Source organism: Panthera leo, chromosome C1, assembly GCF_018350215.1.
Source record: "Panthera leo isolate Ple1 chromosome C1, P.leo_Ple1_pat1.1, whole genome shotgun sequence".
Taxonomy (NCBI): Eukaryota; Metazoa; Chordata; class Mammalia; order Carnivora; family Felidae; genus Panthera; species Panthera leo.
In genome coordinates this window covers 160,118,776-160,132,373 of record NC_056686.1, presented here as the reverse complement: position 1 = coordinate 160,132,373, position 13,598 = coordinate 160,118,776, and the positions used below count along the sequence as shown (strand labels likewise).

Genomic DNA, 13,598 nt, shown 5'->3' with positions numbered 1-13,598 from the left:
AACTGTCATTTCTAGGCATTCCTGTACGATTTTGTAAGAGGGAGAGAAAGGGGTAGAATCCCTGGCGTCCTATAAAGCATTGGCATGATGTCCAGTGCAAGTCATTTATGCCATCACCCTAGCCAGGCCACAGCTACTGACACTCTGAGTGATTACACACTGTAGTAATTAATCGGGGCGGATCCTTGGGACTGTGAATAAGAGGTTCACAGCCACTGGTCTGTCATTAAAAACTACCAATCACATTTCTTTGGGTGGTAATACCTGTCTGATCTTCAGAGAACTAAGACTACAATTCACTATATAATACCAAATAGAAAACTATTAATTTACTAGACAGTATATTTTGCATTGGAAAATTATTCAGGCCAGTGCATGCTGTGTTATCTGAGCACTACATACATGCCTTATTTTTATTTATTAGATTGTGATAAACCAGCTAGAAAAGGTTCATAAAATTGCTTAAATCTAAACAAAATCCTTTGGTGAAGAAAATATTTTCAGACAGGTCAATTCTGCCAGATCAGTCCTTGGTGATCAGTAATGACACATGTCATATCCAAAATACCTTCTAAGAAGAAAGCAACTTTGCCCTAAGAACTTTTACTCTTTGTTCCATGGTGTCATTGCTAAACAACATCTCTCAATTTGTAGGCATCTTGAATAAACCATCTTTAAGATCATTTTCTTTTGACATCAACTGAACAGTAGAGCCCAAAGGAAAAAAAGAAAACCCTCAATCATATAAAATAAAAACCTCAAATACTTTAGTTTGGCTCCATGGAATAAAACCATTCAGGTTATAATTTTAGAGTTTGTTTCACATATATAATGTGGTGTTACTAAGCAATGAACACTTTCATAAAAAATTTATTTCACACTTTTATACAAATATCCACAGGTATTTTCTAATCATGAAATAATTTTACAGTGCTAGTTAGTATTAAAATGTATCAAATGCAAACAGACCAGTGACTTGACTTGAGATGACATTTTTAACAATAAACACCACTACATTCTTGTTTCATTGTTGTTGAACTGCCCTTCCACCTCCTCCCTCCCTTTTATTCATTTTTATAACAAAGGTCTGTAACACTCAGAATACCAGCTTCTTAGCAACCTAGAAAGACAGTGCATTAGGTTACAAGTTACCTAAGGAAGAAATTGAGATTTCAAACACTGGTATGACCGATTTTAGAGAAATTTTTGTAAACAAAGTATCATTTGTAAAACTGTCTTTGTGAATGAAAATCCCAAAGTACAACAAGAGTATCTTAAGGGCATACGATTTCTGAAAAGAAAAAAAAAAAAGCTCCACAGCAAAAATGGCACATATAGCTGTATTTTGTTCTTTTGAAAGATTGAGACACTGCTTATACTATATGCAAACAAATTAGCACCTGCTTGCTATTATTCCCCATATGACAACATTTTGAAAATTTTTTAAATTCAGCTTTACTATCTATTCAATCTCTGTTGAATGTATAAAAATGCCACTTCATTCTTATAATTAAGCCATTTAAAATTGTGGTTAGTGCAGTCCCAAAGTAATTTGGGGGAATACAGATTAGGGGAGGAAACGAAGTTAAAGACAGAACATTGACTCACTGTTTCCAACATTTAAAAACTTAAAAGCCATGATGTTCTGACTTTCGGTATCAGATACTCAGTAGTCTCACGCTGGATCAGTCTGGATCTGCCAGAGGCACCCACCATTTCTTTCAAGTCCTGATTATACAATACTTGCAGTAAGGACTAAACTGCACTGAAGTTCAGCAAACGAACACATTATTTCCAAGGGTTCCTGAAAGTTACAGCACAAAATGCAGGACACATCACACAGGGCTCCAAACTCAGAAATATCCACTGTGTGGTAAGGATTAAACCTCTATGGTTAATTCCTATTTCTTAAACATTTTGGGTCTGGAGGAAGGCGTGAGGGCTGTCATGAAGGGAGATGCAGTAGGAACTTTATAAGGAATGTTGTTTTTTGTTTTGTTTTGTTTTGTTTTGTTTTGTTTTGCAGTAAATCCAAACCAGTGACAATCCAGGTTCTAATTCTGATGGTTTAATCCAACTGGAAGAGAATCTTTGGCCTGTCAATAACAAAATGGTTTATAAAGAAGAAAAAATAAATACCATATACAAGTAAGTATAACTAGCATTCAAGTCTGTTGCACCTGTGTGTTTTAGTGAAAAGGAAGCATGAAACCTGTATGTTATCTAGTGTGAGTATTCACACATCTAGGAAATGGGAAAAGATGGCAGGATGGCAACATCACCTATTGCACATTTAAGAATAGCACTTTAAATCGAAATACAACTCCCCCGACGGCATAGTCTTGTGATGAGGGACAGTTAACTTGCGAGTTCTCGAGTCCTACGGGAACAACGTGTGCAGAGGCAGCGCCAGGTTAGGACGGCCACTCTGTTAGCACAGAGACCGGGAGCCCTCTTCAGCTAGGCTAAGCGGGAAGATGTCACGTGAGCGCCACCCGGCGGTCCCTTTCCCGGCACGTGTAAGTCAGCCACACCAAAACAACAAAGGCAACCCGGAAAGTTAAATTAAGGCAGTGAAAGAAAAATCCATTCCAACAGTCTTAAATTTGGCTGTGCAAAACCGGAGCCTCAGGCTACATGACCACGTCCACAGTTGAAACTGCTCAGTTCGTACTGTGTGTAGTCTGTCTGAAGTTAATATTCCAGGGATGGAGCAGCCTTTTAAGTCCGTTTTGATTTGAGTTGGGAGGGGGAGGATGCAGTTTGGGAACTGTGAAGCTTTTTCTGGCCCCCTTTAAGAGTAGCTTTCATTTTCATTCCACCTTGTGATCCACTGTTTTTTTTCAAGGTTATCATTATATTTTTCATCTTTGATCTCCCGCTCTTCCTTCCGGATCCTCACAGCATGGTATCGGGGAACGCTATCATCGTACCTAGAGCGTTTAAAGAATCCGCACTGACGAAGGGGAAAGAGAAACAGAAACAAACTAAGTATCTCAAGAAAAGCAAATGCACAAAATGGGAATGTCTAAGCTTTCTGTTCAGCTACGCCTACCTTTGGATGAAGGGGGAAAAAATAAACATGGTTTCTTTTAAGAAGGAACTAGTAGGTCCAAAAGACATACCAGCAGTGGGGATGAACAGAAGAGAAGACAGCTGTAACATTGGAAGAAAAGTCCGTTTTTCCACTGTGTCTCTACTAACTTAAGAGTTATGGAAAAATGCTTCCATTTTTTATAATCACAATATTATATGTTAAAGATCTAATTTTCAGGTTAAAAAGATTGGTCTTTAAAAATGATATTCTAGTAAAGGCCATAAACCAAAGATTATTCATACCCCTTTCCCACTAACAAAATGGAATCAGATCACAAATATTTTACAAATTACTATTTAAATATGCCAGTGTTCAAATGGGCCACTTTAAGAATCTTCTCTCCTCCAAGGCTCAGCACATATCTCTCATTAGCTACCAGGCAATTTACACTGCCTGGATTTCCTGTTGTGCTTATAAATTAAGCTGTTTCATTAATAAATCATGTAGTAACTGTGTCCTGTAATAAAATCAATCGTGTACCACAAAGAACTTGAGGACAGTAGCACTACATTGAATTTTCGAGCACCACTGATTTCTTTTTTTGGCAAAAGAAATTTACACTTAAATTATTAATGAATATATATTTTATTCATTTTAAAAAAATATTCAATCTGATCAAAAGTAGATTTTTATTGAGAACATATTAGGAAGTTTTTTACTGAAACTGAATTTTTAAAATGAATAAAATATACATTTAATGAAACAGATGTGTTTTCAATTTAAAAATGCAGATGGAAGATGAAGACAGTTGGAAGGGTCAATTTGTATCACGTAACAGGAATGGAACATTTAGATGTTATAAAAATGTCACAGGGCAAAGTAAAATTATATCCAGGCATCACTAAATCAATAGGAAAAACTGACCAAGACATTTTGTTCTAAGGCCATTTCTACATTGGACTCCATAATTATTCTGTGCAAAAAGCCAAAATACCTATCAATTACAAAACGTGGCTCTTGCTTCATTTAGACAAAGGAGGAAATCAAGGGTGGTATGTAAAACTGAAATGGAAATGCTGGGGTTCATCATGACAATGCCATGGAAAGGGATTATGGAGTAATTCTATCCTCTCATGCCCAGAGAAATGGAAAAAGGAATTATCACCAATTCCTGTTTCCATGGATCTACACACAAGAGAAGCAAAATACATGAACTTAAAATCAACCAAGAACCAAAGTTGAGTAAAATCTCTAGGAACATGAAACAAGGTCAAACTCCATTACAACAACATTGAAATAGTAACTGTCCAGATCATTTTTATATTAGAATTTTGCATAATGAAGGTCACTTTAGTATAGAACCATCTTCTGAAATTGGCCATCATGTCCACCATGTCAACAACAGTCATAGTTTGTTGTAATGGTCTTTGACCTGTAGTAAATAAGCAGGAAAAGGAAGTTGCATGCTTAGCTAGCATAAAACAATTTCTGAGCAACAATAAAAGCATTCCAAGCCTTCCCCCATCACTTTATAGCAAGATCAAAAAAGACAGTGAGAAAGCCTTCTCTTCAGGAGAAACACAATGTTTCCAACATGCAACAGGTTAATTAGGCAGTCAACACAAGCTTCTATCTGTGGGAAATTCCAAAATGGACAAGAAACCTGTCACGATTTCTTATTCATCTTTGAAATTCCAAGTGGGATGCTAGGTACTAGATTGACAACACATGGCAAACTGGGCTACTGTGGAGGGCTAATGCCTCCTTTTGTGTGTACATAGATTACAATCTTCTTCATTGCTGTGGGTGATGTTTGACAACAACACAGAATAACTCACCTGCAACAAAAGATTCTTTGTGCATTTCTAAAAAATAAAAAGACCCTGAGCTTTCAAGTGAAATAAAATAAATCCAAGCAAGGCAAGCCAGTGTGGACATTTGGAAACATCTGTTAATGGGACACACACAGCAAGCTGTTGCTCTTAAAGTTAGCCACCACAACCATAGCACGTCCCACAGCTAGCAATTAAAAAACATTGATCAATTACCAATTACAGAAGTAGATCAATACTATGCATCAGAAGTAAGCCTCTCTTTATCAGATGGCTGAGCATGGATCTCAGCCTTGTGATATGTGGCATCATAATGATCTTTCTTATTTCTCTTGAAGAAACCACACTATAAGGAAGCAAGGTATTTAGTCAGTTTTACAGTTTTGTATATAAGAGCTAAACAAAAGCAAATCTCAGATGTTAACCTGTTTTCTATTTATAGCTTGTTTATTTACAAAGAGACCATGATGGATCAGCCAAAACTGGACAGCCACCGCACTATGTTACACGGACAGCGACCAAACCAACTCAATTCTCATGGGTCTCTGGTCAAATACTTAGATGACATTACTCAGCTGATTTTTGTATTTGTAAGAGAAATCCTGAGGACAAAAATCATTGTAACGATTATGAATATGAACTCTAAAACAGGCAAAAGATTGACTTTTGCGTTTTACTTAGACAAAGGTTAAGGAAGTTCTCTAAAATTTAGCACAAATCCAAATAAAAAAAGATGCTGCATTTTTCTGCCTTTCACAGTAACTTGTATGGAACAAATGCCATCCACTTGAGGCCTTTGGATTTGTGGGTAAATCACAATATAAATTTGAATTTACCATCATGAAAGAATGATTGCTGTCATTTTCCCAAATTCTGAACCACTAAGAAACCCTTAAGTGGTAGGAACCTATGTTCTTCAGGTTAAGTCACTCTAAATGAACACAGAAGTGTAATTCCACTTTCTACTCTAATTTCCTTCATTCAACGATGGAGAAATTTTTTGGTCTACTTGTTCATAAGGCTATGGAACTGCCCTTTGAAACATAGCTTGGTCAAATAAACCTGCCCTCCTGGAAAACTGTGCTTCCTGGCCTGGCAACTCATGAAAGTAAAAATCTAGGTCTGTTTTGTATAGCATGCTAACTACTAAGTACATGAGAGTATTCAAATTTAAATGAAAAACACCTCCGTTGCACCAGCCACATTCCAAGTGCTCAGTAGTCACCTGTGTCTCATGACTACACATTGCATAGTGCAGCTGCAGAACACTTCCATCATCCCAGGGCGTTTTATGGGCAGCACGGATCTAAACTCTCTATCCTGGGGTTTACTTGTGACTCTCTCCATTTAATACACAGTGAACACACCCAGCCAACTTTCAGTCACACATGCCAGGCAACAGGGTGGGGAGAAGGAATGAGCCAGGAACCCAAAGTCCTGGTCCCGCCTGCAGTTTGGCAACATTCTTAATATCCACAGGCATGAGCATCCTTGTTGGCACAATTAAAGCGACTGGACCAGCCTCAAGGACTTTTTGTCTTTACCTTCCAACAAAACCCTGTGTAATACCCTGGAATTTAAAGCAGATACCAGAACTACTCTGGTTGAAGTGGGGATATTTGCACTAACTCCCCTGCCTCACTTCATCTTGGCACCTATGTGGATGTGCAAAACTCACTTTAAAGGCCACTGAACCACAGTCCTCTCTGGCCCTCCAGTTCTAGGATTTTAACATATAAAAACAAATAGTTCACTTTCAGAAAGAAGAGTATCCGTAAAGTAATAAAAATGATCTTCATGGAGGGGACATAGAGGTTGTCTGAGTTGCACTTTTGAGTTCTGGATACTTTAGAGCTACAAACAACCCATGAGATCACACAGTCCAATGTACGTACTAAAGAGCTAAAACAAACCAGTGCCCTGGGGAGATGAAATGATTTGCCTAAAATTATATAGCTTGGGCTTCTTAACTCTCAACCCACTGCTATGTCTCACCCTCATTAAAGACTGCCAATAAGACCTGCTCTGAAAAAGACTGTCTTTGTGACCTCCTCCCAAGAGTACACGAAGGCCATCCTCAGATATCAAACCTCAAATTCAGTTTTTGATACCAAAATAGCTTCCAGAGCATCTCCTATGGCTGGCTGTGCTGACCAGAGAAACCTACTGCCTAAAGTGAACATCAGAGGTAGGATTGGCTAATGTCCAATTCAAGGAGGAGTCTTGGCATGAACAATTACGAAGCTTCAATCACACATTTGGAGGACACCAGAAAGTTATCTCACACTAGGAAAAGGAAGTTACTTGGAAAAATAAAACAAAAAAGAAATGTCCAATATTTGAAAGTGACAATATCCTGAATCCTTGTCAATTATACTTGGATCCAAGGGAAGGATATAGATGGTTTGGTCCTGGAGATTGTTGGTAGAGGTTCATAATCATTTGCCCAAAATCCTGTGGACCAGAATTTTTCTGGAAATCCAGAAATTTTGGCATCTTAGAAAAGTAACATGCTGCATACATAATGCCACTGTAATCTAGACATTAGTTTCACAGAACTGCTAAATAAAGGGTAAAGGGTATATACTGCCTCTCTTCACGTGTCGTCTTGTTCCCAAATAAGTCGTTACAAATTTTCAGAGTTTTTTTGCAATTTGTAATTATCGATAAGGGACTATGAGCCTCCTTTACTCACTTAGAATCGTCCAAAATCTATAGGTCATAATCTTTGGCAACAAAAGTATGCATCCATCCCACACACATATTTTTGTAATGTAGACTATTTACTGGCAGAAATCAAGGGGAAGATACTAAACTTTATTTGCGGGACCAAATATTTCATGAAGAACATCAAATTAAACCCAGATCTTCCTCATGTTTGATAGAGGCTATGAGGACTCCCTTGCAATGGAGTTATTAATTTCATGTTTTTAATGTTTATTTATTTATTTTGAGAGAGAGAGAGAGGGAGAGAGAGAATCCCAAGCAGGCTCTGTGCTGTCAGTGCTGAGCCTGACACGGGGCTCGGTCTCACGAACTGCGAGATCATGACCTGAGCTGAAATCCAGTGTCGGATGCTTAACTAACTGAGCCACCCAGGTACCCCAATTTCATGCTTTTCTATTTCTAATCTGGCTGCAACTGTAAGTAAGCCCCGTTTATTCACAGAAGTTGAAATTAACAAGGATACACGTTCAGGTTAATGGGATATCCAACAATTTGGCTTAGATTCCTAATTTAAGATGAAGAAAACGCTGAAGTAGTAAAATTTTTAAATTGTTACTTTCCGAACAGCTAAATTATGTGAAAAGCACCAAGATTTTTTTTATTTAGGAAGCTCCTCATAATGTACAAATGACATACCTTTAAATCTAAGGTGCTTGGTAGATATACAGGTTTCACTGTAAAATTCTCAAGTTTGCTCTATGTTGGCAAAGCTTTATAATAAAATGTTAGGGAAAGGGAAGCATTACAAAGAAATGTACAGACTATCAGTGTAAATTCACTTTTTTCAAAAAACATTAAAACTCAAATGCCAGCCAGGACTTACCTTCCAGAGTAAAAACACTAAGAGAGCAAGCATCAAAATCCCAGCAAGTATAGCCACTAGGATGATCCACCAGGGTACTCCTGAATATTGAGCTACGGTCTTTGAGGGAAACACAGTCACACGAACCTATGGGGCACAAAAGCAAGCACCACTGTAAGTGGGGTTCATAGTTCTAATTCTGTTCCAGACACATTTTGAACAATACAGCCTAATTAGATGCCTTTGATCTAATTGATACGAGATCTTGTCTCAGAACCTGGAAAATGCTGGACTGTGTTTTGACAAAGTTTTTTTTTTTTTTTTTCTGCTAACCCCTCTTTTTAAAACCTTTATATTGAATTAAAGTAGAGAAAATTGTATAATAAACCATTTATTCATCACCAAGTTTCAACACTCATCAATACACAGCCAATCTTGTTTCATCTGTATAATCTGGTATCTTTTTGAGAATGATCACCTTCTCTTTTCATTTTCAGTAATGGAAATAGAAGGGCCCAAAATGGCTAATATAGGCCATAATTAGCCTATATTCCTCAGATTAAAAAAATGTTTATATATTTATTTTGAGAGAATGAGCAGGGGAGGGACAGAGAGAGACGAAGAGAGAGAACCCCAAGCAGGCTCCACACCGTCAGCACGGAGCCTGATGCGGGGCTTGAGCTCATGAACCTTGAGATTATGACCTGAGCCAAAATCAAGAGTTGGACACTTAAGTGACTGAGCCATCCAGGTACCCCATTCCTCACTCAGATTTTAAAGATGATGTGAAATATGGAAATAGGGATGGAGCTGCATTGCTGATACCATTTTAACTTTTCGTTAGGATGTCCAACTAAGGACCCTAATACACAGTAAGGTTTCCTGCAATGGCCTTGTATGTGTGTTCTACAATAATATATTTGGACAAAGTAAGCCCTGGATTTGTTCTTAGAGGGCTTAGAGCTGTAAGCTGCAGCTGGCGAGAAGCCTAAACTCTAACCATTTGATAGTTGGCAAATACCGATTAAACAGAAATAGTGTCTATTCAGAAACCTAAGAAGTTGCTTACAGCAATTTGCAACAACTCAGTTATGTGCGTTTAGGATTCAGGTGGATTTCTGTGAAACCAGGAGACTATTTTTCCAAGCACGTAAAAGACCTGGTGATAGCTACAAACAGGATTTTGTAAACAGATTAGAGAGCTTCCAGTTGGGTTTCTGATATTTCTGAATTACAAGAATGTAAGGTGAGGGGTAAAGAAAAAGTGTGAGTACTTGGCTTCCGAGAAGTGTTTTCAGTCAAGTACTCTGTATTAGTATCGAATTCCTGATGCTGCCTAAAAGTGCTTCTATGTCTGTCTACATTGTGCTTCCATACTTACGTGATTCTCTTTTTAAAAGAAAACCTCTTCACTAAAATACTTCTCTTTCTACTTATAATAGAAAGTAGCTTCTCAGCCTCATTTACAGAATATACTTTAAAGCAAAAGAATTGCTTTTCTTTGAACATTTAAGAGGAAAGAAGTCTGTTTTCAGCCTGTTACACCAACTCTGACACCTCTCCCAGCTACTGTGTTTCCTGTTATGCTCTCAGTGAGGTTTCTCTCAAACTGCCAGACAACTGTGGGGGGGGGGGGGGGGGGCCTTTGTTCAATCCTCCCTACCTTCCATTCCCCTTCGGAAAGGCATCCCAGCTGTAAGCTAAAACCACCCCTGATTACTGGGTCTAACACAGGCGTATCCACTTAGTGGGAAGAAAGAATGGTGAGAGACCAGTGATGAAATAGCGTACAAGATGTGACTGGTAAGCCTGCCTACTCTAAACCAAAACAAACAAAAAAAATTAGCCTATGATGATCTCATTTACTTGGGGGCCAGATGACAACCTGGAAGGACCATCCTCATTTTTAAGAATAAGTTCTGATAAATCTGGAAGTGGAGAGTGGAGACTGGTCCGTGGCAGGGGACCCAGCCCCACAATCACACTGTGTTATCAGAGTGCCTTTTAAATGGCTGATAATAGGGGAAACCACTCCTATAAATGGCAGCAATCCAACAGTGTAAGAGCTGAACAAGGTAATTTTTGATTTGGTGGGGGTGGAGTGTACATCCTGCTGAGAGGTCTAGCCCCGAGTCTGACTACCATTCAAACCAGATTTTGGAGCCTTTCAGAAACTGTGAAACAACTCAGCGTCAAAGACTGAAGACTGAAGCCAGGGGCAGGGCTACACTTGTAAAGGGCAGATGTGCTCTGCAAACCCAGGCTGTGTGTAAGGCCACACTGCAGTCCAGGAAGGTGAGAGAGGAGAGTCAGCAAGACTTTGTTTTTTCCATAAACTTTCACCTAAATTTTCTTTTGTTTTTAAGACAGTCATTCCCCAGCTGGGACTGGGAATCAAGGGGGAGCTGACCTCAGAACTGGGAAGGGGAGACCAGACGTGAGCTGTGACCTCCAGAGCTCTGGAAAGCCTGGTCAGATCTTGCCACAGCAGCTATTATTGATGGACAGTGACAGGTTAAGGGGAGTGGAAATTACTCCAACTCCAAAAACATTTGGGGGAGGTTGTTCTTTAAAATCTAGGCGTTTGCACATTTCACATATGCATGTGAAGATGAGGCTTGAGCTCTGCTGACGCATTAAATTCCATCATGAGTGAGCAGTGCTTAGACCCCATTTGCCTGCTCACTGCCAGAATGGTTCCCCTGAATCACTCTCTGACATAGTACTCTCTATTCTTAGAACATCAATCTAAGAAATCACATGAAGGGATTTTCATATCTTTCACAAAACTCTCTATTAAAGACATCATCACCTTTCATGCGCGTTCCTCATATCAGAAACCCATCTTGTAAAAGGATCCAGATCTCATATTCTCTGAATTTAAAGCCAAAAGAAGAATATCACATTCCCCTGAAGAATGATATGCCTTTTACCTATTTTTGGCAACGAGGAAGCAGATACTCTTTTCCAATTTCCTTAGGAATGAAGTGGGGGATATATAAATACAACCAATAAACAATCTCTTCCTTCCTTGACTTAATTCAACAATTATCTCCTGGTTCACATTCCCCTAGACCATGAAATTCTTAACAGTCAACACTGTATCTTATTCAACTTTGCTTCTCTAGCATTTGTGCAGGAAAGGCACTGTGTGTGCACAATAAGTACTTGTTAACTGGATGGATTTAATTGATGCTAAAATGTAACCATTTTATCTGGTTCAATTAGGTGACCAGCTCTCTGACTTTAGTATAACAATGTGCTAAAATGTATTGAGAAGCAATCAGAACACTCTTAAAATTGGTTGGGTTATAAGGAAACTAAAAGGTATTTTTTTGTTCTTTTGTTTTTCTTCCTTTTCTTTTCTTCTAGCCAGGACTAGAGTGTAAGCAAAGAGAAGTTTTAATATGAAGACCAGAAGACAAGACTGAATTACTCAACCTCCTTTGCTTCTATCTCCAAAGAAAAATGATCTTCAGGCTAGAAAGGACAGATGGACTAAGATAAAGATGAAACAGAAACCCACAATAAGTGAGGGAATAAAGAGAAAGGCATCCTGACACTTGAATTAAGCTCACATCTTTAGGCCCAGGAAAAGTACACCTAAATACTAAAGAAAATACTAAAGAAACATGTAGATGGATATCTGAGCTGCTGTATCTCAGAAATCAGAGTCAATAGAAGACGTACCAGAAGACTAGAGATAAGAAAATGTCTTCATTTTCAAAAGAAATGCACTCTAGATACAAAACAGTAATACATTCACAAATCCACCCATTATTAAATAACCAAGGAGGGTCACAGCAGACTCCACTTCCCATTAGCATGCACGAGTTCTCCAAGCCCTTACATGAAATGCCCCAGAGAACCTCACTTTCATTTGTGACCCAGCCACTAGACTGGGTACCAGCACCCTAGTCCCATCATCTTCCAGAAAACAAGAGCACTTGATGGGGGCCTGTGAGCCCAAGGTCTGGTCTCACGTCACATGGCGGTCCTGTGACCTGAGGCAGAGACAACCTTCCTTGGATTGTTTTCTCATGGGAATCTGACATCTGGAGACTTACTGGGAAGCAGGCGTTACAGAGTCAAAGAATAGGAGCCCTGAAACCAGAGACTTATAGGTTTCAACTCAGGATCCCAACTGTGCCTGCTTCCTTTTTGGTAAAATGGGTAAGTCTACCTTGTCATTCTTCTGAGGTTTAAATGACTGTACATAGGTAAAATGTCTAGTAAATTGTAGACATTTTATTAATGTTTTATGATGTTTATCCATCCCCTCTAAAGTGTTGTTTCTTTTTCCAGCTCTGAAAACTCAGTGATTCTCAGGGTTACTGGTTGTTTTTTTTTAAGTGTTTATTTTATTTTGAGAGAGAGTGCACACAGCAGGAGTGGGATGGAGAGAGAGGAGCGAGATTCCCAAGCAGTCTCTGCACTGTCAGCACAGAGACCACTGCAGTGCTCGAACTCCCAAACCAGCAGTTCATGACCTGAGCCGAAACCAAAAGGCAGACGCTTACCAACTGAGCCACCCTGAGGTGCCCCTCAGGCTTACTGATTTAAAGTTCTAGCAAGCTATCGCAGCTGCCTCCAGTCAGGGTAGAGAAGGGCTTCTCAGGAAGGTTATGGCTCCACTGACCGTCCTCTATGATGCCTTATTGATAAGAGGCAGAAAGGTGGGCTGGAATAACATGCAAAGATAATCTAAGGCCAGGGTGACGTATGTCCTGGTGAGCCTAGGACAGTCCTAATTTATATCCCTTGTCCCAGCATCCTGCCCAGTTTAGCATTTGCCCCAGACAAAAAGACAAATGTGTTCTAGTTTGGATGATAGGTTTTAACAGCTAAAAATCAATGTATTCAGAAACGAGTGCTCAGGAGAGCTCACTGCTGGCTCAAAGGACTGAAGCCAAAACACTTCTATAGGCACATCAGTAGATCAGTTTAAGAATAGTAAGTCACAATCTTTTTCTCAGTCTCTTGTAAAACATCCTGGTCTATGACATGCAGTCACTGTATCTTGAGAGCATGACAGAAGCCCCTGTGGGCTACAGACCCCCACAAGGAACCCTTTCCACTGTGCCCCTGAAGCCACTGCTCCCAGTCCCGTGAAGCATTTTTCTCAGTTGCCTGGGTGAGGCCAGAGAAGGCATGCCTCTCAGCTTTGAAAAAGATAAAACCTTGCAGGCATAGAACACTA

The 13,598-nt window shown here is 39.3% G+C and overlaps 1 protein-coding gene and 1 long non-coding RNA gene across 4 annotated transcripts in view; one reads left to right on the top strand and one right to left on the bottom strand.

The window, feature by feature from the left end:
- The window catches only part of LOC122226249, a 59,529-nt gene extending 53,307 nt beyond the window's left edge, over window positions 1-6,222 (top strand). For both annotated transcript variants that reach the window (XR_006205529.1, XR_006205528.1), the window contains 2 exons: window positions 2,027-2,148; window positions 2,849-6,222. This is a non-coding gene — a long non-coding RNA (uncharacterized LOC122226249). The remainder of the gene's footprint in view (window positions 1-2,026; window positions 2,149-2,848) is intronic.
- ITGA6 (integrin subunit alpha 6) overlaps window positions 1,072-13,598 on the bottom strand; it is a 77,148-nt gene continuing 64,621 nt past the window's right edge. Inside the window, exons 24-25 of one of the 2 annotated variants that reach the window (XM_042949142.1) lie at window positions 8,420-8,545; window positions 1,072-2,956 (exon numbers count right to left, since the gene is read on the bottom strand). In XM_042949142.1, the coding sequence (XP_042805076.1) occupies window positions 2,795-2,956; window positions 8,420-8,545 (288 nt within the window). In that variant the 3' untranslated portion in view covers window positions 1,072-2,794. Of the gene's footprint in view, window positions 2,957-5,107; window positions 5,216-8,419; window positions 8,546-13,598 lie in introns of those variants that run through there. The other variant, XM_042949143.1, reaches the window with a different exon arrangement.